Source organism: Chionomys nivalis, chromosome 10 (genome assembly GCF_950005125.1).
Source record: "Chionomys nivalis chromosome 10, mChiNiv1.1, whole genome shotgun sequence".
Classification (NCBI taxonomy): Eukaryota; Metazoa; Chordata; class Mammalia; order Rodentia; family Cricetidae; genus Chionomys; species Chionomys nivalis.
The window spans coordinates 25,800,870-25,826,018 of record NC_080095.1 but is presented as its reverse complement, the minus strand read 5'-3'; the positions used below and the strand labels follow the sequence as shown (position 1 = coordinate 25,826,018).

General features: G+C 40.3%; 1 protein-coding gene across 1 annotated transcript in view; it reads left to right on the top strand.

Moving 5' to 3' along the window:
• The first annotated feature begins 2,562 nt into the window (after window positions 1-2,562).
• The window catches only part of Catsperb (cation channel sperm associated auxiliary subunit beta), a 176,294-nt gene continuing 153,707 nt past the window's right edge, over window positions 2,563-25,149 (top strand). The window contains exons 1-4 of the mRNA XM_057782160.1: window positions 2,563-2,650; window positions 4,424-4,512; window positions 12,149-12,289; window positions 19,379-19,439. Coding sequence (XP_057638143.1) covers window positions 2,563-2,650; window positions 4,424-4,512; window positions 12,149-12,289; window positions 19,379-19,439 — 379 coding nt within the window. The remainder of the gene's footprint in view (window positions 2,651-4,423; window positions 4,513-12,148; window positions 12,290-19,378; window positions 19,440-25,149) is intronic.

Genomic DNA, 25,149 nt, shown 5'->3' with positions numbered 1-25,149 from the left:
TGGAATGTTGTCTTCAACAACAGGACCTGGCCAGTAATTTGTGGAGAACAAATAACACACGAGTACCTAAAATCTTCCATAGGCTGTGTGGTTGTTTTTGCCTTTGATTCTGGCATTTGGAGGCAGAGGCAGGCTGATCTCTGTGGATTGAAGAACAGACTGGCATTCATAGTGAACTACATGTCAGCACAGTTTGACCCTTTCTCTAAAAATAACCAAATAAATGAAATATAGACATCCTTGATAATATAAAAATGGTAAATTTAGAATCCAATGGATATTTGAACATTCTATCATTAAATATTCTTAAAGCAAAGAAAGTTTTGAGGGAAGGAAACACTAAGCAATTATCAGGAGCCTCCCAGACTCTGAATTTCAGTCTGCTTAAGGTTGTCAGGTTAGTCTTGTACCCATTCTCTTGGGTGCTGGCAAAAGACATGGGATTCCTAGGTTAGAGACAAAAGACACCATTGCTCACAGAGAAAAGCATAGCCAGAGTGTCAACATGAAACTCTTTCTAATTTTTTCACTTCCAAAGTCCAACAGCATTTCATAGGGTTCCATAAGAAAGTATCACACACTGAGAAGATTAAACAGATATATATATATATATATATATATTTTTACACTTCTGGAGGCCAGAAGCCCAAGGTCAAAGTGTTACCATGAATGATTTCCTTCCTTCCTTCCTTCCTTCCTTCCTTCCTTCCTTCCTTCCTTCCTTCCTTCCTTTCTTTCTTTCTTTCTTTCTTTCTTTCTTTCTTTCTTTCTTTCTTTCTTTCTTTCTTTCTTCCTGCTTTCTTTTGGTCTTTGGAACCTGTCCTGGAATTCACTCTGTAGATCAGACTGGCCTTGAGTTTACAGAGTTCCTCCTGTCTCTGCCTCCCTAGTACTGGGATTAAAGGTGCGCACCATCACCACTCAGCCCATGGTTCATTTCTTCTGAGGATGGTGAGAGAATGATGTGGTCTGGTCGCTCCCATGAGTTTCTAGGTGATTATCTTGTCCCTGTCTTTGCTTCATCTTCTCTTTTAGGTCCAAGTTTACTTAGCTAGGACACTAGGCATTTTCAGTTCGAGCATCTTTTCAATGACCTCATCCTCCGAATAGGATCACATTCTAGGGGTAAGGACTTCAATATGTGAATTTTGTTATAAATGACTCTGTATAAGAGATCCTTCACAGGTCATGAGATATATCGCAGGGGGAGAACACTGACATTAGGAGAGTCACCATGGAAACTGGCCTGCTATTGCAGCTCCCTCGTGTCTGTTGGCTGCAAATACAACCCAAGAAAAGTCCTGGATAGAGAGGACCAGAGACTTGCATCCTTACCATACCCAGCAAGAACATGCAAGAAACCTCGGGCCCACATGGACTATTTCAAAACCTAGGTAGTCAGAATAGTAAAAGAAAAAAAAAAGATTGTCAGTTTTATCATTCTTAGAGTGTTTATCAATCCAGGTTCTTGATCTTATAGTTGATCTAGGATCATGAATCTCACTTCACTCACTGTTATCGATATTGAAGAAAATCCCAAGCCCCAGACTCTCTGTCTCTCTCAATGTCCATACTTTTACATATTTGAACTACACAGTAGGAGATAAATTTAAAACTTAGTCATGTTGTGCGTCTGTTCCAGGGTTTTGTTGGTGGCCAGTTGTGATGTGGGTGCTGGGAATCAGACCCAGGGCATGTGTTGCTAGGCAGGCTCTCCACCTCCAGCTTCATCGTCTGCTTTTGTCACAGTATAGAAAATATTTGAACTTGAAGAGATGTTTTCTTCACCTCTGTGTAGTTGTTTTTATGTCTAAAAACTCAAAATAATATTTTCAGAGTAACTGAATAGAAATTATTTATATTTATTTCAACAGATGGAATCACGACTTATATATGTTCTGATTCTACTTTTGAATGTGTTTGAATTTTCATCAGCAGTGATATATAATGAACGTAAGTATCAGACTCTTTCCTTTTGAGGAGTTCTTATTCTTATCCTTTCCTGATTTGCAGTTCAAATATTGTCCATTTAATATTTTTGTCAGTATTTTCCCATCGTTTTCATGTGTTATCTATTTACTCTGGCTCAGGTGTCTAGTAATGTCATTGTGAACCCCTTGTTATCAAGTTGTGTATGCAAACTTTTTAAAAATAACACTTTGTCACTTTTAAGTCATAGAATGTTTACCATTAAAAGCAGATTATACATGGCAAATATTTTATTATTTGATCAGATATAAAATCTTTTCCTTGATGCATGAATTCTCGGGCTAACAAATTGAAAGTAGAATTTCCTGAACAAATACAAAGATAGAATTAGTTCACAAAACTTTAATAATAGAAAAATTTTGCTAAGGAAACATCCATTTCCATAGTGCACACATTTTTGAGATCTTCCTGCATCCTAGAATGTATGATAAAGTACAGTGGTTTTTAATAAATGGATCGATAGAAGAATTCAGATCTTCTAATCACAAATGTGCTGTAGAATTCAATTAGCTACAAATTGTCCCAGTGTTTAGTTGGAACCTTGTAGCAGGACTTTCTGACATATATGTGTCTATGAGCCAATATTGGAGAGTCACTGAAGGAGAGAAGTCAGAGAAAAGAGAGATTGTATCTGGCCGTGGAAAGCAGGTTGTTAAGGCCGGTATTGTATAGAAGAGAACAGTCTGTCTAGGTCCTTAAGTGGGTAAAATTTGTGTATGCACGTATGAGAAAGTGTGTGCTTCAAAGGCAGCATCAGACACACGGTAAACAATAATTTGGAGGTAGTAAACTGCAGACTATGTGAGGGACGCAGTGCATAGTTCAGTCTGACATGAAAGAAGGGATACAATTAAATTATTCTGAAATACTGGGAGCTGGCGCATATAGAGGTGCTTGCATGTGAGGCAAAGAAATGTTTATTTCAAACTCTAATCCTTGGGAGGTACACTGATATGATAACATAGACAAATTGAAAAATAACACTGGAACAATTACATTGCACAGACAATGTGCAGTAAAAAGTAAATTTATTCTTAGTTCTTACTAAAATCTAATGGTAAGTTTTCCTCTAATTTTGGTCTAAAATTCAGGCCCTTCCCGGCAATGTCTTTTTATCTATCCATCCATCCATCCATGCATGCATGCATCCATCCATGCATCCATCCATCCATCCATCCATCCATCCATCCATCCATCCATCCATCCATCTATCTATCTATCTATCTATCTATCTATCTATCTATCTATCCAACTGCAATACATTTTCTGACTTCCATTATAAAGTTAAGTCATGCCTAAAGTATCAAGGCTGGTCTAATTCAGCCCTCCCTTCCACAATCCAGTGTCTCTCAGCAGCTGTCATTCTCTGCTCAGCAGTATCCAGAAAGTTAAAGTCAATAAAGCACCATACAGAATCCAGATGCCCTGTCTAGTTCCCATCTCTACATGGCTTTTTATATGTTATTTTATTCTCTTTTCAAAGACTTTATTATTTTAAACTATTCTTTCTATGAATGTCTATTCCTAAGACCTAAGCACATTTTAAAACATATTGCACCTTTTTAAAAGTTTTCTTTGTCTGTATCTAGCATTACTAAGCATCTGCAGTGTTCTCTGGTCACGTGAGAATTTTAAGCTGCTGCGTCTGTCACCCGGCATAGCTCACCTTAGTGTCTGACCCTTGTGGCTGGTTCCAGCTTGAAGGCAGTCTCTGTACACTGAGCCTATCTGAGAGACCTTGGTCACCAGAAAGACCTGGCAGGAAGCCACATTTGACTCAGTGTTTTGAACTTTTTTTTTTTTTTAAACTTTCTCAGGCCTTATGTGGATATATGTGGCTGGATATGTACACAGATTTTTTTTCTTTGGTCTATCAGCTCAGAAAAAAAATGACATGGAGACTTATTATTAATTATGAAAGCTTAACCTTAGCTTAGGCTTGTTCCTAACTAGTTCTTATAACTTAAATTAAGTCATATCTTTTAATCCACATTCTTCTTTTGCTGCCAATAGCCGTTAAGACACTGGCCCACTTTGGGCATGGTCACATGTACTATATATGCTTATGTAAAAGTGTATGTGGGGAGGGGGCCTTGGGGCTGGATTCGGTTCTAGCTCCCCGCTCATGCAGAGGACTGCTGATCTCTGAGTCTACCCCTAAATAAAGAAATCTTTATTATACTCCATTCTGGACTAGTGTGGGATTATTTTATTATAAACTGCAACTTTTTTTTTTTTTTTTAGACAGGGTTTCTCTGTGTTTCAGTCCTGGCTGCCCTGAAACTCGCTCTGCAGACCAGGCTGGTTTTGAACACACACAGATCCACCTGCATCTGCCTCCCAAGTATTGAGATTAAAGGCGTGCGCCACAACTACCAGACTTTTCATGTAAGTCCTTTTAGCTTGACCGATTTTTGTTGTTTTTGTTTTTTAGGTGATCATGAGAAACACTTTGTTTGCTCCAGCGACCAGTTACCCAGTGACCAGAAAATAATCAAGTTGTATCTTTCCACTGTCAGTTTGGTAAAGTCCACTAACTGTATGTACTATAGCCCTTTGGTCCCTTTAAAGGCCAGGTTTAGACGCGGTGACACTGCAGTCTCTCAAGTGCCTTCTCCTGTCCAGACAGGAAGGTGAGATTCTACGGAATTGTGTCTGTAGTTGGATAGGGCAGTATATTTTCAGCCATTGAGAATCCTGGGTAGCCATGCTCTGTGGGTGTTGTTAAGAAATGATGCCCACCTCTCTTTTCTAGACCACCTGCAACAATCTTCATCTGATATGGAACCAATTTGTCCTCTTGAAGTTTGACAGAAGTAGCCTGTCAGAGAAACGTAGCTCACATGATGGTAGGAAAGAAATAGTCCTTGCATAATAGGGACCGTGCTGCGGTTGTCATTTGGGTAAGGGGTGGTCTGACCTTTCTGTAGAAGACCAGCTTCGACAAAATTCATACGTTCTGGGGTAGGAGCGTGAGTTTTAGAATTATTAAGCAAAAGGAAGAGAGATATGAGAGAATTAAGAGACAGAAACACAGAACAGCCTTGGGAGGGAAGTTCAGTGAATACTGAATTTGCCTCCCCCCCACCTGCTTATATACTTAACTCCAAAAGGGAGAGGGGAGGTACCAGATTTCATTAACATGATATAAGGAATAGACTTGTATTCTTTGATCTTTGTCCAGGTGGAGCGGATCCGAGGAGATCCATCTCTATGCTCCAATCACTAATTAACCACACCCTTGCTCAGACTCCCTCGTTTGTAGCCACGTCTGTTGTCAACAACTTTGAGAGAGCAAAAATAAGCTCAAACTCTGTGACCTCCAGTCAAGGTGGAACAGGCTCACAGCTCTGTGGGCCCTCATACCTTTGCATTCAAGCGATGGGAGACTTTTCAGCAGTCAAACAACAACAGAGCATTAAACTAGTCACAGGCTACCACCATGTATAATGGCTTAGTGAAAGAGAGCTTGCCTATCGTGCTTGAACCCTTGGGTTCGATATGCATGCACACGTGCATGCATACATGCATGCACACGTACACATGTCCACACACATGAACACGCATGCACACACACACAATTGAAAATTCAGAGAGCAACTGCTAGCAAAAACAGGTGTTAATAAAAAACCACACAGATTATCCAAAATTAGATGACAAATACAATAAAAACACAGAATAACATTCTACCAAGACACATAATTGACCCCTAAGTCCCCTTTAACTTGGTCCCTAATTTCTGTTTGACATACCAAATAAATACTTAGTTTAAGTTTTGAATTTATAACTCTTGAGAAGCCTGTGCCCTTTTTGGTTGTGATTTTGTACTATAGGAAAGGGAAGGCAGACTTACAAAACTGGGGTCAAATCTTGGGCCTGTTGTTTATGGCTGTATGCCCTGACACAGATTACTTAACACTTTGGTTTCAGTTTTTCTATTTTAAAAATTATTTGTAGAATTTTTTATTTTATTTTATTGGTATGGATGTTTTGCCTGCATCTCCATATGTGCGCTACATAGATGCACATGTGTGTGTGTGTGCGCGTGTGCATGCGTGCGCACGCGCGCGCATACATGATGCCCATGCAGGCCAAAAGAGAGCATCTAGTAGTTGGAGTTAGAGTTGTTGCTACAATTTGAGTTCTAGGAATTAAACAAAAGTCCCGTGGAAGAGCAACAAGGCTCTTAAGCGCTGAGCCATCTCTAGTTTCTATTTTCAGTTTTAAATTAGCATTCTAGCCAGTTTATACATAGTTATAGTGAAGCACTTGTCACCTTGGCATTATTTCAATCATTATTTACATTTTAAAGTGTTTGTATGTACAATCAAAGTGTTCTGTGTTCATTATGAAACTTGATCTTCATGCATGACCTTTCCTGAGGGAAATCTTTTGTTCTGAGGATTCTGTTAAAAATAGGACTTACCAGACCAGACCAGACCAGACCAGACCAGACCAGACCAGACCAGTAAGCTGTCTGGTAAGGAAAGGCAGCTGCCACCAAGCCTGATGGCCTGAGTTCGATTAATGGGTCCCACATGGTGAACAGAACTGAAGGCCTTACATGCATGCTGGGGCATAGGTGCTCATACATGCATGTGTAGACAAGCCCACCCCACCACAATAAAATTTTAATTAATGTTTTAAAATCAGACTTTATCAACACCTCTGTTCCAACTCTCCCTTCACCATTTTATTCTACAATTGATGCCATATTTATTCTTTTGGTCTGTCTTTCCCTCCATCCATCTACAAATTTACTCACTACTCCAGCCAACAAGTTCGTCTTCCTGACACCCCTCACTAGACTGTAAATTCTACAGTGGCTGGGAGTTTGTCAGTTTTACTCACTTCCATATGTCAAACACTTTCCACTCTGCCCAACTTATACTAGATATTTTTAACACTGTTGTCAAGGCCTACTCCTTTATTTCCATTATTTAGGCAGGATTGGGGTCTTCCACTTAGCTCAGAATAGCCTGGGATTCGGTATTCTTCTGCCTTGGCCTTCTAAGTAGTAGAATTACAGGTGTGCACCTCTGGGCTGTTTCCCCATTTTTTAAGGTAGAGAACCTGAAACTTAGCAAACTCCCAAAGTGTTCTTTTCACTTTCACAAAGTATTCATAAGATTCACTTATTTTATTTTCTATCCACGCCTGTTTTCACTAGATGTATGCATGTGTCTCATGTATAAGAACGGTGCTTAGAGAGGTCAGAGGAGGGTGTTCAATCCCCATAACTGTAGTTACAAACTGTTATGGAAAACCATGTGTGTGCTGTGAATGGAACTCAGGTTCTCGGCATGAGGAGTTCCTAACCTCTAAGCATCTCACGAGTCCAAGACAAAGTTATTTTTTTTAATTTTTAAAATTTTTAATTGATTTCATTGTGTTCTACATTTTTCTCTGCTCTCCTCCCTGCCTCTCCCCTCCCCTTCTACCCTCTTCCATGGTCTCCATGATCCCAATTTACTCAGGAGATCTTGTCTTTTTCTACTTCCCATGTAGATTAGATCCATGTCTGTCTCTCTTAGGGTCCTCCTTGTTGTCTAGGCTCCTTGGGATTGTGCATTGTAGGCTGTTTTTCTTTGCTTTATGACTAAAAGCCTATTATGAGTGAGTACATATGATATTTGTCTTTCTGGATCTGGGTTACCACACTCAATATGATGTTTTCTAGCTCCATTTATCTACAGAATTAAAAATGTCGTTATTTTTCTCTGCTGTGTAGTACTCCATAGTGCAAATGTATCACATTTTCCTTCTCCATTCTTTGATTGAAGGGCATTTAGGTTGTTTCCAGGTTCAACATTCTTAGTTGAATACCATTCTTTTGAGGTCTGTGAAGAATTTTGATGGGCTTTTGATGGGTATTTCAATAAATCTGTACATTGCTTTTGGTAAGATTGCCATTTTTGCTATGTTAATTCTACCTACACAAGAGTATGAAAGATCTTTCCATTTTCTGTTGTCTTCTTCAATTTCTTTCTTCAAAGATTTAAAGTTCTTGTCATAAAGGACTTCCACTTGTTTGGTTAGAGTTACTCCAAGATATTTTATGCTATTTGTGGCTATTGTGAAGGGTGATGTTTCTCTGTCCATTTATCATCTGTATAAAGAATGACTACTGAATTTTTTGAGTTAATCTTGTATCCTTCTACATCACTGAAGGTGTTTATGAGTTTTAGAAGTTCCTTGGTAGAATTTTGTAAACTATCATATCATCAGCAATTAGTGAGAGTTTGACTTCTTCTTTTCTGATTTGTATCCCCTTGATCTCCTGTGTATGCCTTTTTGCTCTAGCTAGGACCTCAATAAATACTATATTGAATAGATATGGAGAGAGTGGACAACCTTGTCTTGTTTCTGATTTCAGTGGGATTGCTGGGAGTTTCTCTCCATTTAGTTTGATGTTAGCTGTTGGCTTGCTGTATATTGCCTTTATTATGTTTAGGTATGTTCCTTGTATTCCTGCTCTCTCCAAGACCTTTATCATGAAGGGATGTTATATTTTATCGAAGGCTTTTTCAGCATATAATGCGATGATCATGTAGTTTTTATTTTTCAGTTTGTTTATATGGTAGATTAGATTGATAGATTTTCATATGTTGAACCATTCCTGCATCTCTGGGATGAAGCCGACTTGATCATGGTAGATAATTTTTCTGATGTGTTCTTGGATTCAATTTGCCAATATTTTATTGAGTATTTTTGCATCAGCGTTCATGAGTGAGATTGGTCTGTAATTCTCTTTCTTAGTAATGTCTTTGTGTGGTTTGGGTATCAGGGTAATTGTAGCCTCATAAAAAGAGTTTGGCAATGTTCCTTCTGTTTCTATTGTTTGGAACAATTTGAGGAGTATTGGTATTAGTTTTTCTTTGAAAATCTTATAGAATTCTGAGTTGAAATTATTTGGTTCTGGGCTTTTCCAGACAAAGTATTCTTAATTGGTAAGAGAGCCTTGAGATATATCTCAGTGTCTGTCTTAGGTTTTCAGTAAAATTCAGCATTTATGATGTGACATTTCCACAGCTATCTTTAAATTTTTTTTATTAATATTATTTTATTGATTCTTTGGGAATTTCATATCATGCCCCTCAATCCCACTTATTTCTCAGTTTTTTGGTATCTGCCCTTCACCTTTTAGTGTTGCCCCCTGACAAGGAAAACTAAAAATGAAATAAGATAAAAAACAATAAATAAGATAAACATGTAAAAATAAATAAAGTAAAAAAATGCACGTAAGAATATTGATTTAATAAACAAACAAACAAACAAACAGTAACCCCTACTTGATTCCTTTTTCTTTCCCACCTCTCCGTCAATTCTTCATTTGTCTTGCTGTCTTTGGTACCTGCTCTGTATCATGCAGTAGACTCTTTTGTCCAGAGTTTTACTTGCAAATGTTAATTGTGTAATGTGTTGTTGGTCAGGTTCAAGACCTCTGGCTTCTGGTATACTATCAATACTGGACCCTTATTGAAACTCCTCTCAGATATCCTGAAGTTACCCAAATCATGGAGATCCTGTGGTTACGGTTCCATAGGCTCAGTGTCTGCCCATGCTCCAGCAGATCATGTGTGGGGTAGATGTTGGGGAGTGTCCACTCATAGCCCTGAATGTGTGTCTGGGTTGTAGCTGGGCTGTTGACTGGGCCACTGGGACAACCCTCCTCAGGTAAGGCGCAGAGCTAGCTCTCACACACTGGTGATAAGAAGTAGGACCAACTTTCCCGTGTGTGTGTGTGTGTGTGTGTGTGTGAGAGAGAGAGAGAGAGAGAGAGAGAGAGAGAGAGAGAGAGAGAGAGAGAGAGAGGAGAGAGAGAGGGTGAAGTGGGTGAACAGGCTCTCCAATTAGGGGTGAGGCCAGCTTTCCCATGTCAGAGTAATTGGGGTCCCTTATCCCAGGGTCGGGAGGGGTGGGGCCAACTCAGTATGGGTCTTTGTACTTCAACACCATTATGACATTCGGTCTACATGGGCCTTTGTGGTAATACAGGCAACAGACGTTAACACAGACTCCAGCAGCAGCAAGACCACAGACACAGACATGCTATCAGTAGCAGTCTTGGATGTCACCATGGCCCTGGGTAGCAGTGCAGGCCTCTTTGATTGGCATAGGCCTAGGAGCAGCCTGGTCCCCAGACTCCAACATGGCCCCATGGGTCAGTTCAGACTTCACGTAGTCACATGACCTTCAGTGGTAACAGAAGTCAAGGATCTCAAAACAGACCCCAGCTGTAGTAGGGCGACAGACTCACAGCTTGGGTCCAGGAATCAACATGGTCCCTGGTGGTAGCATAGACTACTCCAATCTGTATGGCCTTAGCAGCAACATGACCCTCAGGCACTCACATAACCTCAGGTGTTGGCCTAGACCCCAGGCAGACATATTTCCTTTGATGGTAACTGGAGCCATAGGCATCTATACAGATCCTTGCTGTAGTAGGGCCATAGACCCCGACATGGCCCCCAGCAGCAGCTCAGGCCCAAATGACATCATGGTCTGGTGACAATGCAGGCCGCTCAGCTCGATGTGGCAGTAGCACAACCCTCAGAGCCTAATGTGGCCAAAGGTGGCAGCCCAGAAGCCAGGCATCCTTGTGGTCCTTGGCAACCATGTTGGCTATGGACATCAACACAGACTCCAGCTACTGTAGGACCATGGACCTAGATATGGTACTAGGCAGCATCCCTGGCCTGGATGTCACCATGGCCCCAGGTGGCTGCACAGGGCACTCAACCTGGCTGCAAGGTGAACAACAAAATGGCCCCAGGTGGAGGCCCAGACTCCGGGCATCCACTTGACCTTTGATGGCAACTGGTGCCCTTGGCATTAACATAAACCTTTGCTGCAGTAGTTCCATGGACCAAAACATGGCCCTTGCCTGTCTCCATGGCTCCAGGTGACAGCTCAGGCCACAAGACTGGGATGGTCCCTGCTGTGACATGGCCCTCGGACGCCAACAATGTGGTCATATGGGGTGGTGTCCTAGACCTTGGGCATCCTCAGGACTTTCGGTGGTAATTGCAGTCATGGATATCAACAGAGACTGACAGACTCAGGGTCGTGAACCCAGACATAGCCTTAGGCAGCTGTCCATGATCCAACATCACCATGGCCCTGGGTAGCAAACAGGCCTCTCACAGTAGCCTGTTCCTGATCTCCTTTGTCTCTTCAGATCTGTCTCTCTCCCCAGGACAGGAACCATTCAATCCATCTCTCTCCCATATCTCACCATGTATTTGCTTATCATAATGGTGCTTGACCACCTTGTACAGCAAGGTGCTTGGTGGGCGAGTAGTTATTTCTTCCTGCCTAGGGCAAATGGTCCTAAGAAGACGTTTTGTGTGTCCCCCTCTGCCAACCTGGGTGCACACGTGTGTGTGTGTGTCCGCACGCGCGCATGCATGTGTATCCATTTCTGCCCACTTGGCCCTAATAGCATTGTAGTTTCTTCCTTCTGCCCAGGGCAAACAGCTCTAGGAAGGCAAGTGTATGCCTGAAGCAGACCGTGCCAGATGTGGGCGGGAGAGTGCGAATCAATCCCACACTAGCTCCGAATAGGGTATACTAAGGTGTTCTTTATTAAAAGGGTACTCACGGATCACAATGAGGAATCAGGAATGGAACCCAACATCCAGGTGTGGCAAGTGGGGAGAGAGTGAGAGGGCGATCCCAAGGGCCTTTTGGTACCCAAGGACATGCCCCACCTGGTCCAGCCTCTCCAAGGCCGTTGGCTGAAGGACGTGTCCCATCATATGTCCGTCTCTGCCTGCTCCCCACATCTCTTTTAAGACTCGGAAGTGGACAGTAAATTTAAATATTTAGTCACAGCACAACAGTTTTAATAAAATCATATTTTCTACATATGAGACTAGTTGGTTTTCATTTTATATTCATGAAAACTATAAACTTACAATTTTATGACTAGAACACTTTCATAAGGATGGATTAAAACCTTAGGACGCTAACTAGGTTACTGAGTTCCAAGGATATGCTCCTAAAAATGGGTTTTCCTCACTGGATATGGCAATTATTAAAGACAGAATTTTATCAGCAGTGGTTTTTCCCAAACTTATCCTCACTAATAAATTAATGCAATATGCTTCTCCATATTAAATTTTCATTACTTGTTATATTTCTTTCTTTCCTAAAGAAAGTCTACTGTTTCTTCCAAAGTGAAAACATAGATTCTTCAAAGGGAGTTTTGGGTATATTTACAGCAGGAGGCCTGGCTCCCAAACTGATCATCATGAACAGTACATACCATGACGGCTTCCACTTCAAGTTAACTCTGGTAATTATGTATTGTTTTATACGGTGTGTGTGTGTGTGTGTTTATATTGAGAAGAAGCATGCTCTTATTGGATGTCTTTTTTCATGTTGGAAATTCAGTAATGTTTCTCTACAAATGTTTTAAAGCCAACAATATATGCTGTGTATTACATTCCTTCATGCTGTGTGAATATATGGCACTGTGACAAAGAAAAAAGCTAAATGGTCAATATCTAGGTAGGATTAATGGGGCAGAGAAAGTGCTGAAAAGAAGGGCAGAGTTGCAAGGAGACACAGAGCAAGCAGCATGGGCTTTACAAAGAAAAGGTAATTGAAACACATAAAAGAACATATATTAAAAGATATGGGTTAATTTAAATTGTAAAAACTAGTTAGAAACAAGCCTAAGATATCTGCCGAGCTTCCGTAATTAATAAGACATCTCCGTGTGGTTAATTGGGAACTGGCAGGTGGAACAGAAAAATCTGCCTGCAAATACAGTATAGGTTGTTAATTAAGAAATCATATAATTCTCAAGTACTTAGAACACATTAAAAGAAAATAATGATGATGATTGTGGTGATGATTATGATGGTGAGGATGATAAAACACATTAGCAAGCCATATAGCACACGCCTATAATTCTGGCACTCAGGAGGTAGAGACATGAAGATTGTTGTAAGTTCAAGGCCAGCCTGGAATACAGAGCAAAACCCTTTTTATGAACCCCTTTAAAAAAAAATAAATCACATAAAAGAAATGCATTTTAAGCAATTAAATATTTCTATTGCTTTCTGAAGATCTGACATTTCTGCTAGCTTCAATTTCTTCCAGCATTTTACAGTGTCTGTCAAATGGCAGTGAACTGCAGTTGACTCCACCATCTGTAAAAAGTGTACTTTAATTTTAAACAAATTTATCAAGATAAGCTCACATGCTATTCAACTCACCCACTGAAAGTATATAGTTTATTGGTCTTTAGTATATTCAGAGTTGTGCAGGTTCACTAGTAAATAATTCCAGGACATTTCATCATCCTGGAAGACAACATGAAGTCATTAGCAGTCACTCCTCACTCTCCTTCCAGATTCTCCAGCCCTAAGCAACCACTATTCTGCTCATGCTCTCCCTCCCTTCCCATAGATTCTCTAATTCGGCATAGCCCATGTAAATAAAATGCAATACATAATAGTATTAGTAGCTGCCTACTTCAGTTTTCATAATGTGCTCAAACTCCATACATCACAAGGGAAATGCCAATGTTCTTTAAAAAATTTTTTTTATTGATTTTCATTGAGCTCTACATTTTTCTCTGCTCCCCTTCCTGCCTCTCCCCTCCCCTTCAGCCCTCTCCCAAGGTCCCCATGCTCCCAATTTACTCAGGAGATCTTGTCTTTTTCTACTTTCCATGATTAGATCCATGTCTGTCTCTCTTAGTGTCCTCATTGTTGTCTAGGTTCTCTGGGATTGTGATTTGTAGGCTGGTTTTCTTTGCTTTATGTTTAAAAACCACTTATGAGTGAGTACATGTGATAACTGTCTTTCTGTGTCTGGGTTACATCACTCAAAGTAATGTTTTTTTATCCATTTTATCCATTTGCCTGCAAATTTTAAGATGTCATTTTTTTCTACTGTGTAGTACTCCATTGTGTAGATGTACCACATTTTTCTTATCTATCTACAGTCGAGGAGTATTTAGGTTGTTTTCAGGTTCTAGCTATGATAAAAATGCTGCTATGAACATAGTTGAGCACATGTCCTTGTGACATGGTTGAGCATCCTTTGAATATATACCCAAAAGTGGTATTACTGGGTCTTGAGGAAGGTTGTTTCCTAATTTTCTGAGAAACCATCACACTGATATCCAAAGGGGCTGTACGAACTTGCATGCCCACTAGCAACACAGGAGTTTTCACTTTACCTCACAATGTCTCCAGCATACGTTATCATCAGTGTTTTTGATCTTTGCCATTCTTTCAGGTGTAAGTTGGAATCTCAGAGTTGTTTTGATTTGCATTTCTCTGACTAAGGATGTTGAACATTTCCTAAAGTGTCTTTCAGCCATTTTAGATTCCTCTGTTGAGAATTCTCTGTTTAGTTCAAGACTCCATTTATTTTATTGGATTATTTGTTCTTTTGATGACCAATTTCTTGAGTTCTTTGTATATTTTGGAGATCAGACCTCTGTCTGATGTGGGATTGGTGAAGATCTTTTCCCATTCTGTAGGTTGTTGTTTTCTTATTGACCATGTCCTTTGCTTTTCAAAAGGCTTTTCTGTTCAGGAGGCCCCATTTATTAATTGTTTTTCTCAGTGTCTGTGCTGTTGAGGTTATATTTAGGAAGTAATCTTTTGTGCCAATATGTTCAAGTGTACTTTCCACTTTCTCTTCTGTGAGGTTCAGTGTGACTGGTTTTATGTTGAGGTCTTTTTCTTTTCTTTTTTTTATTTTTCTGCAATGTGCAAGCTTTTTTATTTTTCAATATGAATTAATATCTTGGGAGCTCATTGAGGCAAGTAATGTCTCTCTGGAAAGCTAGAGTTGGTGATTAATGGGATATATATATATATATATATATATATATATATATATATATATATATGTATATATACACACACACACACACACACACACACACACACACACATATATATATATATTTAATGAAAAAAGTTTCCGGGCTGGAGAGATGGCTCAGCGCTTAAGAGCATTGCATGTTCTTCCAAAGGTCCTGAGTTCAATTCCCAGCAACCACATGGTGGCTCACAACCATCTGTAATGAGGTCTGGTGCCCTCTTCTGGACTACAGGCATACATGCAGGCTCCGGTACACCCAGACCCGCAGAGGACCTGGCTCAGGCCTACTCCCTCAGAGGTCCTAGACTCACACTTGAACCTGTAGAGGTTTCAGATTCCTGCCTACACCCTTTGACATCCCTGACCGATGCCCAGACCCACCAAGGTTCTGGCTCAGGCCTATTCCCTCAGAGGTTCCAGACTCATGCCTGAACCCACACAGATCTCTGTTTCCTGCCTACTCCCTTGGAGGTCCCAGGCTCATGCCCCCTGAAATTCTTTTAAGTATAAATTGACTCTGTTTTGTTCTTTTTATAGGTAAGGAGTACTCTACAGTACACATAGCACATTTTGTCAATTAGAAGATGGATATTGGACTTGCTTCTATCTGTGGCTATAAGTGATGCTGCTGTGTATATGGTTCTTCTTGTGGAAATAGGTTTTCATTTATTTGGAGTACATTTCCAGGAATGGAATGGTTGGGTTATATGGTGAGGAACTGCTGTTTTCCAAAGTGATAGCACTCTTTGCTTTTCCTACCCCTGACTACTCAGTCACAATTTGTCTACATCCTCACCAATGGTTATTGTAATCTCCTAGTATATATAAAATAATAGCTCATCATGGATTTGATCTGCATGTATTTAATGCTTGCTATCACTTCTTGTGCTTCTTGTGGTCACTTGAATATCTTCTTAGAGGAAATGGTTATTCTGATTTCTTGCCCACTGTTATAGGGTTTTTTATGTTTTTATAGATAATTTATAAATGTTATTTATATACTTATGGTACAGGTTGCTTAAAAGATATATAATTTACAACTATTTTCTTCTACTCTATCATTTATATCTTTACGTCCTCCAACATATGTAAGTTTTTTCCTTGGAAGATTTTTAAGTTTTGTTACTGGTGCATTTTTGTGTTATCTGTAGAAAAGTCATTGCCTGACGCAAGACTTTACATTTTTCCTGTCTTTGTTCCTGGTATCTATAGTTTTTACTTTAATTTTTGCACTTTGAACAACTTTGTCATTCATTTTTATATAGTACAGTACATAAGAGTCAATAGTAATTTTTGGAATAGCTAGGGTTGATTTATTTAACGTGTAAAAATGAAAACAATTTAGGGGTCCTATGAAAACATTTAAAATACAGACACATTCAGGACAGGAATAATCCTAGCCCAATGCTTGAGGCAGGGTGAAGGAGTTGAGCCTAGCCTCCACCTGAACCAGCTTTCTCTTTCAAGCTGAGACAGTCTCAAGAGAGGAAGGCCACAGCCTCCTCTCCATGAGCAGACAGCATTGGATGATCACAAAGAAAGAGCTGTTGACATGAGGGTTGGTTCCTGAAGTGTCCCTGGGTTTTCTGTAGGTGGTTTCCATTCAGCAGAAGAGCATAGTGGTCCTGGGTGGGGGTCTGAGGACAAAGGGCCAACACTCAACAAAGGCCCTCTTTCTTACAGTAACACTGTGTCCACTTTTCTCAATAGCAAGAAAACAAACATCCAGGGAAGTCCTTAGGAAACAATCCTCTCCCTTGATGTACCTTGACAGTGTCTGCCAGAGCAGAGGAGGGGAAGAGCTGGGCTGACTGCACCCTCAGTGGGTCTCCTCTTTGGCAGGAGAGCAGCCAGAGAAGAAGCTGCTATTGCTGGCCAGAGCGTTTCTTCTTCTTCTTCTTCTTCTTCTTCTTCTTCTTCTTCTTCTTCTTCTTCTTCTTCTTCTTCTTCTTCTTCTTCTTCTTCTTCTTCTTCTTCTTCTTCTTCTTCCTCTTCCTCTTCCTCTTCTTCTTCCTCCTCCTCCTCCTCCTCCTCCTCCTCCTCCTCCTCCTCCTCCTTCTTCCCCCTGGCCTTATTTTCTTGGGGTTCTGTTGCTCTGTGTTTTATGTCTGGTACATCTAAGGAAACTGCAAGAGCCGTCTTCCTTAACAGAACCTGATATATATATCATGTCTCTTTTAGGATCTTGATATTGGGAGTGGCACAGATGGGGTTGAAGAAGCTCAGTCCTGGGATCACCTCTGTAGGATCCTCCAGCTTGAAGGAGCCTTCAGAATCCTGGTTCCGCTCAATAGTACCCAATCCATCTTGTTCTTGCTGGCGGTTCTGGCACTTTGTGTGGTCACACCCACAGGCCCCACTGCAGTTCACCTCTTGATTCCTGCACCCACAGTGTTTGTTCCTGCACCATCCCCTGCAGGAACACCTGTGAATGGTCTTCCTGGGCACTTTAGCCAGTTTCTTTGGTTTCCAGTTCTCATCTTTGGCATCACCATCTTCAGACTCATTTGCAGAATGTTGTGAATGATACTTCAGATCCTCAGTGTCCATGCTGTGTTCCAGGAACTTGTCTCTAACATGGGATGGTTTGGGTGGAGGTGGGATGTAGTCAAAGGAAGAATCTGCAGATTGAAGGCTGCCATGTTTGGGAAGATGCGATTTCTGGCCTCTGGCCCCTTGAAGAAGGCTCAGTTTCTGACTGGTGGTTTCATTCTCTTGGAGAAGCTGTTGATTTTGCTCACATCCTTCTTGCATTTTCCTAAACTGTTCCTCCTGACACTGCGAGGTGTTGAGCAGCTGCTGCTTCCTTCCCCAGTGGATGCCTCCAGCTGCGTCTCCCTGTTTGGCTTTGCTGCATCTGACTGAGGAGATAGAGCACCTTCTCCTGGTGCTTTTGCTCCACCTTGAGCAACTCAGCTTTCAACTCTGTCTCTACCACAACAAGATGATTCCTCTCCTCAAACAGCATCCCCTGCATTTCAGAATAGCTGGCCTGGCTCTCTTTCAAGTTGCTTTCAAGCTTGCTGACCCATAGTTTGGAGGAGACCAGCTCTCTAACCAAATATTTTAGCGCACATTTGGCTTCCAGAATATCAGCAATATTTTCCCAGTGTCTTTTTGACCTGTCTTCGCTTTCTGCATCCAGGAGCTTTTGCTGTAGGTCAGCAATCTGAGCACTTCTGGGTTCCATTTCAGTCTCTAGACTGTTAATCTGCTTTGTGATAGAATCCTCTGACTCTGAATCATGACCACAGACTTCATCACTGGCCAATGTGCTCCTCTGGAGCTTAGGTGGTGGGTTCTCCACAGGTTCCTTGATTTCTTTAAGTTGAGCCGTATCAAGGGCTAGGATCTTTCGCTCTTCACAAAGGTCATTCAGATGGCGCTTGACTTCCTCAGTACTGATCATAACTTCAGTTTCATTTCTAAGCCAGTTCTTCACTTGTGCTTCTGTGCCTTCTATTCTGTGGCTCTGAGTTTCTTTCTGTTTTTCTATGGCTTCCTGTTGCTTTTGGGGGGATTCCTTGAAGTGCTTGTTGGCAGCTGCTGCCTCTTCAGTTTTCTGCCTGAGCACATTGGACTGTTTCTGGAAATCTCCTTTATGTTTAAGCAGCTCATATCGCCTTTTATGGTCTTGTTGTTTTAACTGGATTACTTCTTTGTCCTTTTGTTGCTATTGGGACAGTTTCCTTCAGCCTATGCACAGATTTGTAAAAATGACATTTAATCCATTGTCTGTTAGTCAAACTGGGTGAACTGACTGTATTTGTCCCCATTATATCGGTTACATCTGTCTGTTGTTTTCCTACTGTCATTGTCTTGGTTGAGAACTGGACACTGTAGGTAACATGTTGTGGCAACTCTGGATTCTGGTTGGTTCTTCTAAGAAATGCTATTGTTACTATTAGTCTAAACAATCTGCTTCCTTGGTTAAAGAAGAAAGGAAAAACTGCAAACTGTCTTTCCTGTCATTCTGGTGGTTAATGTCCTGCTGGTTTTTTGGCTTTCACTGCTTTTATTTTTCAGCTCTTCTGGGAGTGTTCTCTACTCTGGTGTGGCAGGAGGATTTAGATGTTTTCTATGTGAATTTTAGTGCTTCCCATTCTTGCTGCTCCGCTGTTCCTGGGATTTCCCTCATAAATTTCCAAATGCTCTACCAGCCCCATGCTGGACTCTGACTTACCAAGTCAGTAAAGCTTCAGTTTTGTGCTGGGCTGTTCCAGCATGTGGCCATATAATTATGTATATCTTACTAGCATAGCCATCAACCTGTTATTACAAACAATGATGCAAAATATCCTTCAATATGTGTACACATGTGTTTGTGTGTGCGATTTCACACACATGTGATGTAACATGGGAAAAATCCCAAAACAGTGAAATTTGCTATTGAAAACCACTTATCTACAAATATATGTACATACATTTGGATATTTTTGACTAATTTTATTTTTTAAAGTGTTGGGCAGAATAAGCCAAAATAAGTGTTATTAATGTTGTAAAATAACGCATGCTGATTTCTTCTTTCTTCAAGTTCGACAATCAGGCTCTCTGGGTGTTGGACATTCCTAGAAGAAACATCACAGTAAGAAAAAGTAAGAGGGATTTGAACTAATTCTGTTACTTATTGGTTTTGTTGGTAAATATAGCAAATCAAAACACTGACTTCATGTAATAAATTACACCTTACCTCAGGCATTGTGTGAGGGACAGCTCCTGGGGAGACACAGCACACGTGTCTAGTCACCCCAGAAACGGAGCTGGCTGCAGTACAACAAAGTAACTGTCGCACCAGTGTCTTGTTCTGGAGAGCCAGTGAGTTGTTTTCAGGGGCTTGCTAAGCTAGTTGTGAGGAACAGGGGTAACCCAAGTGCAGCTGCATCACCAGAAAACCCACCCTAGCATGGGGGTGACTCACCAAAATCTGCAACCCTGTAGCTTTCTCCAAGCTTGTGCAGCCCTGCAGTCTGAACATCTCTCTCTTTCCTGGGATGTCCGGTCCTCTACACCTGCAACAACTGTGTACTCCCCTTACACAGGTGGGTGGAGGCACAAAAGAATCTTCCATGTTTCTGTTCTGGATTTGTACCCTTTTGTTTACCTGCTGAAACCGGTGAGCCAAGGCTCGCCCCTGGAGGAAATGTTCAGGTTGTAGAGAATGTTACAATTTGGAGGAGTGTTCCATATGACATCACATAAATGCCCCATACAGTGTGTGGAACATACTAATAATAATTATTTGTGGTTTATTTGAAGTTCACATTTACCTGAGCATTTTATCTGGCAGTCTTTTTTTTTGTGAGTTTATTCTATTTTTCTATGATATCTTTAAACTTTTATTTAATTAGAAATTTCTCTCTATATACATATATCGACATATATGTGTATATATATTATATGTATGACTTCTCAAATAGTCACATTCTTTATTTTCATTTATTTATTTATTTATTTATTTATTTATTTATTTATTTATTGAGGCTGGTATCCTAAGAATATATTTTTGCATTGATAAAGACACAGGACCCCACAGCTCTCTCCTTGGACCCCTGTTCCTTGCAGGCTACTTCTGGCCTTCATCATCCATCTCATGTGGCCTGTCTCTGCACACTCAGTGTCTGAGCAGGTGTCTGTCATGCTGACCCCTTCCTCAGCTGTGACTTCTCAGGACAGTGCTTCCTTCTTTATGGTCCCCACCATGATGTGTCCGACCCTCCCCCCCCCACGCCCCCGTGACCCTATCGGAGTTGATTGGGGGACAGGGAGGGATATGGGAGGCGGTGGCGGGAAGAGACAGAAATCTTTAATAAATAAATAAATTAGTAATAAAAAAAAGGCAAAAAAAAAAATAAAAGAAAAACTGAGTTTGAACTGGGGGCAGAAAATATCAAACCAGAAATAACTCACAGTCAGTTTTGTTTTTTGTTTTTTGAGACAGGGTTTATCTGTAGCTTTGGAGCCTGTCCTGGAACTAGCTCTTATAGAGCAGGATAGCCTTGAACTCACAGATTCACCTGCCTCTCCCTCTGAGTTCTGGGATTAACGGTGTGCACCACTACTGCTCAGCTTATCTGGCAGTCTTACAAGCTGACTTGGCTAACATGTTTGTATTATATAGCAATCTCTCTCTCAGTCTCTCTCTCTCTCTCTCTCTCTGTCTGTCTCAGTCTCTCTCTCTCTGTATGTATATATATTTGTGTGTATTATATAAATGATACCATTCTTTATTTAAAATGAAATCATTTTCTAGAAGTTGGAGAGTATAATATTGGGAAAATTGGGCCTTGGTGCATTTTACTGAAGTGGAATTAATCTGAAAATGCTAAGGATGTAATATATGATGTATTACTTTGTTATGGAATCTACTCTTAAGTGGTGTGTGGAGTATAACATTTCATACTGCTCTAAATACCCAGAGGGAGAAGAGGAGGAATATCAAATTCCAGGAGTGGGAATATTGAGCTAGTGGATCAAATTAATACCTCTTTATTCATGTGATATGTGAAAAATGGTCAGACTCATATGATATATTCAAAGTAACCACTGAATTAATTTTCCCTATAGAAAATAAAAATATTTATTTTATTTCATTTTCATCTCAATATCTCCCTGTCTCAGCCATCATATCTGCCTATAGACTTTCATCTAGAAATGGGACATTGAGAGAATTCCCCTTTTGAAAGTTGTCATGTGGACTGGTGCTGTTTTTTAGTATTCAGATTTGTTTTGGCAGCATTATATTTGAGATTTCAGGACTGAGTGCAGCTTCCCTACAATTCTGAAGCCAACACTGCGGTCCTCACTAGCTCTCACAGTCACACTAGTGGTTCCATAATGTTCTCTGTGCCTTCGGTGTAGAGTGGTGTTATACATGTAGCAGGGAACCCCATGGTCTGTTGATCTCTGCATTTTGACCAATTAAGACTTTGTATAATAGTCTTTGCTGCAAAAAGAAGCTTCTTTGATAAGAGGTAAGAGCTACATATATCTGTAGCTATAAGGATGAGGATTTAAAATGCAGTTAAAAGTCAGGTTTGGTGGTGCACACCTTTAATCCCAGCACTCACGAGCAGGGGCCAGCAGATCTCTGTGAGTTCGAGGCCAGCCTGGTCTGCAAAATGAATTCCAGCACAGATATGGCTGTCACACAGAGAAATCTTTTCTCAAAAAGAAGAATAAGAAAATGTAGTTAGAGAGATTATAGTGACTGCAAAAATAGGAGGAGGAGGTCCTCTTCCATATTCCATGGCTTCACCAGCTCCAGGCAGTCAGCTCAGTGTACAATACCCAGCATTATGTCCTCCTACTGTATGAGCCTTTAGTCCAGTTAGTCAGCTGTTGCCCACCACCAAGATATAAGTGCCACTCTGGTACCTCTAGGGATAGCCTGCCCTGTTGGTAATTGTTGTGGCTTTTAGGCAACACAACTTGGAAGGACTATTGATTGGGTTTCTCTCTTGGCGGTTTGCATAGCTCCTTCCATTATTGTGATGTCTAGTCCTCAGGGAGGAACCTTTGGATCAGACCCAGGTTGATTCCTTCAAGTTGTGCACAGTGTAAGGATATATTGCTGTGATTGGGTTAATGGAGAGCTGAACAGACAATAGCTAGGCAGGAGATACAGACAGAATTTCCAATGAGAGAAAGGAAGAGGAGGAGGAATCAAGAGACAGGAGATGCCAGGATACACAGAAAGGAAATAGGAGGTGCGAGATGGAAGAGAGGTAATGCCACATCATAGTACTTAGATGAAAATAAATGGGTCAATTTAAGTTATAAGAAGTAGTGAAGAACAAGCCCAAGCTACAGACTGAACTTTCATAATTAACAAGTCTTCATGTCAGTATTTGAGAGCTTGCTGGTGGGACAGAGAAAGACTCATTACATAATGCACCCAATGTGGGACTCAAATATCCAAATATAAGGCCTGAGAAAGCTAAGAAATATTCTGGACAAGGAGCCAGATGTCGATTCCTAGTCCTATAGTCTCTCAAGTGGCCAGTGCCCAGCAGCATACAGAGATGTGACTCCCAGCTGCTTCCTGAGGGCTGGAAACAGCTGCCAGTGCCGTGCACCAGTGTGATGTGCTCAGCTGAGTTGTTCATGTCAGTTGTTCACTTAAATTGACACATCAGTTTAAGATTTGAATCACATGGTAAGATTATGCTGCCAGCACTTAATAAAGCCAGGTTCAAACACAGCAAACCTCTAAAAAGATACAGTATGTTTAGAAACTTGCTTAGTTACTGGAGAAAGAAAGGAAAAAGGGTATAGACAGTCATAGTAAAAAATAGTTTGAAAGTAATCAGGTAAAAATTTTAAAGAAAGAGTAAAGCCAAATGAAAGAAATAAAGCCACATAAAGATGGGAAATGCATAGGGCTTCTGGATCTGTATCGTGCTTTGTTGACTTTGAATTTTTGAATGTTGATGAACAAATGATGGCTATTGAGAGACAATGGGTTATCGAAAGGACTACTGAATTAAACCAGCCTCTATACTTTAGAAATGTCTTGACTTCAGGATGAAAGTTGAGAAATATGTTGTGTTGGGGGAGAAGTTATGCCTTTGTTTCCACAGGAAATGAAAAACTATGGATTCCTTCAAAGTTAATAGAGATCATAGTTTGATGATGGACACTATAAAGTTATTCCACACTAGCTCAGAATTGAGTATAATAAAGGAATCTTTATTCAGGGGTAGACTCACAGATCACAATCCTCTTCACAAATAGGGAACAGGAACCGAATCCAGCAGTGGAGAGACAGAGTATGCACTAGGTTTATGGCTGCATTTATAGTATATGAAACCATGCCTAAGTGGACTGGCATCTTAAAGGCTATTGATAGACGGAGTTCCTACAGCACCTCCCCCTTTTGTCTAAATAAGAGAGTTCTAAGCCTAATACAAAACTATATAAAATAAGAACAAATATTAAGTATAAAAATTAGAATTACAACCAGCACAAACAATATCAAGCAAGAAACATTCTAAATGTTTTCATATAATTATCCTATCCTAAGGAGTCTAAGTCTTCTATTAGAAACAGCTTGGCTAAGTCATGAGAGGAAAGTAACTACTACTCTCTAGTCTAGTCAACCTCACTGAAGACCTAAGAAAGGAAATAATATTACTTCAGTAAACCGGAAGTGCAGTCAAGCAACTTCCAGAATGTGCAATAAATGACAGGCAACTGGCTACCTGGGCAATCACTGAAAGTCTCATTTGCAATGTTGGATCAACCAACTTTGGTTAAGGCCTAGAGTAACTGACAGACCATTTTCACAGGCAGGAAAAATTTTCAAAACTGTATTACTCTGTCTTGGCAGTGTTTGACAGTCTTTTTTCTTGTATCCTGCTTGTCCTGTCCAGACACTATGCATTTTGTTAGTGGTCAAGGCATGGGCAGTTCCTTGCCCAAAGGTCAGTTTTGCCAAGAAGAAAATAAGCTCCAAGTAGAGTGTCTTTATTGCTCAACACTCTCTTGGGAATAGATCATTGCTGCCAGGAGCAATTGTGTCTCACATCAACAGAACCCTAATGTATTCAAATGCCATACTTTACAGTTCTTTGAAATGGATGAAGATAACCTATCTATGTGGAATACAATCTCTGTGTGTCTAAATAACCGGATTAGTCTAACTATAACTATGACAAACATGGATGACTATTGACCTGTAATTCTTAATACCTACATAGCTTAAAGACTAAGACTTCATATTAGAATACTAAACAAGCTTTAAACAACTGTGCAGTATATGAGGACAATGACCTCAAAATGTAAACAGTGTATAAGTATCTTGATCAGAGGTAGAAATGTATAATGCAACATGACAAATACATCCTAAAATTGTATCAATATACAAAATATCTTAAGCAGAGTTAGAAGCATGCATACATACAAAAAATAAATTTGCCTAGGTGTACAAATATTGTAAAAAGAAATACGAGCATAGTCAATATAATTTGAATTTGTATCAATATACAAACCTATACCAATGTAAATTGCCAATAGATAATAGTTCACAAGTATTCACTCTATTACTCACTATTATTATTAGTCAGTAAGCTCACACTAATCTATGTATTATCTAATCCAATTTCCTTTTTTTTTTACAAAGAGATCCCTGAGCCTACATAATTTCCACCCCAACCCCAACCCTATACTAGTTATAATTAACCCCTAATTGTTGTCCTTAACCATGAGGACGAACTTTGTTGGGAGAGGGGGCATCATCTTTTAGAATTACTTCTAGCTGTCATGGGGGTCATGTTCTTTCTATGGGATCCTGTAAAAGTAAAATGA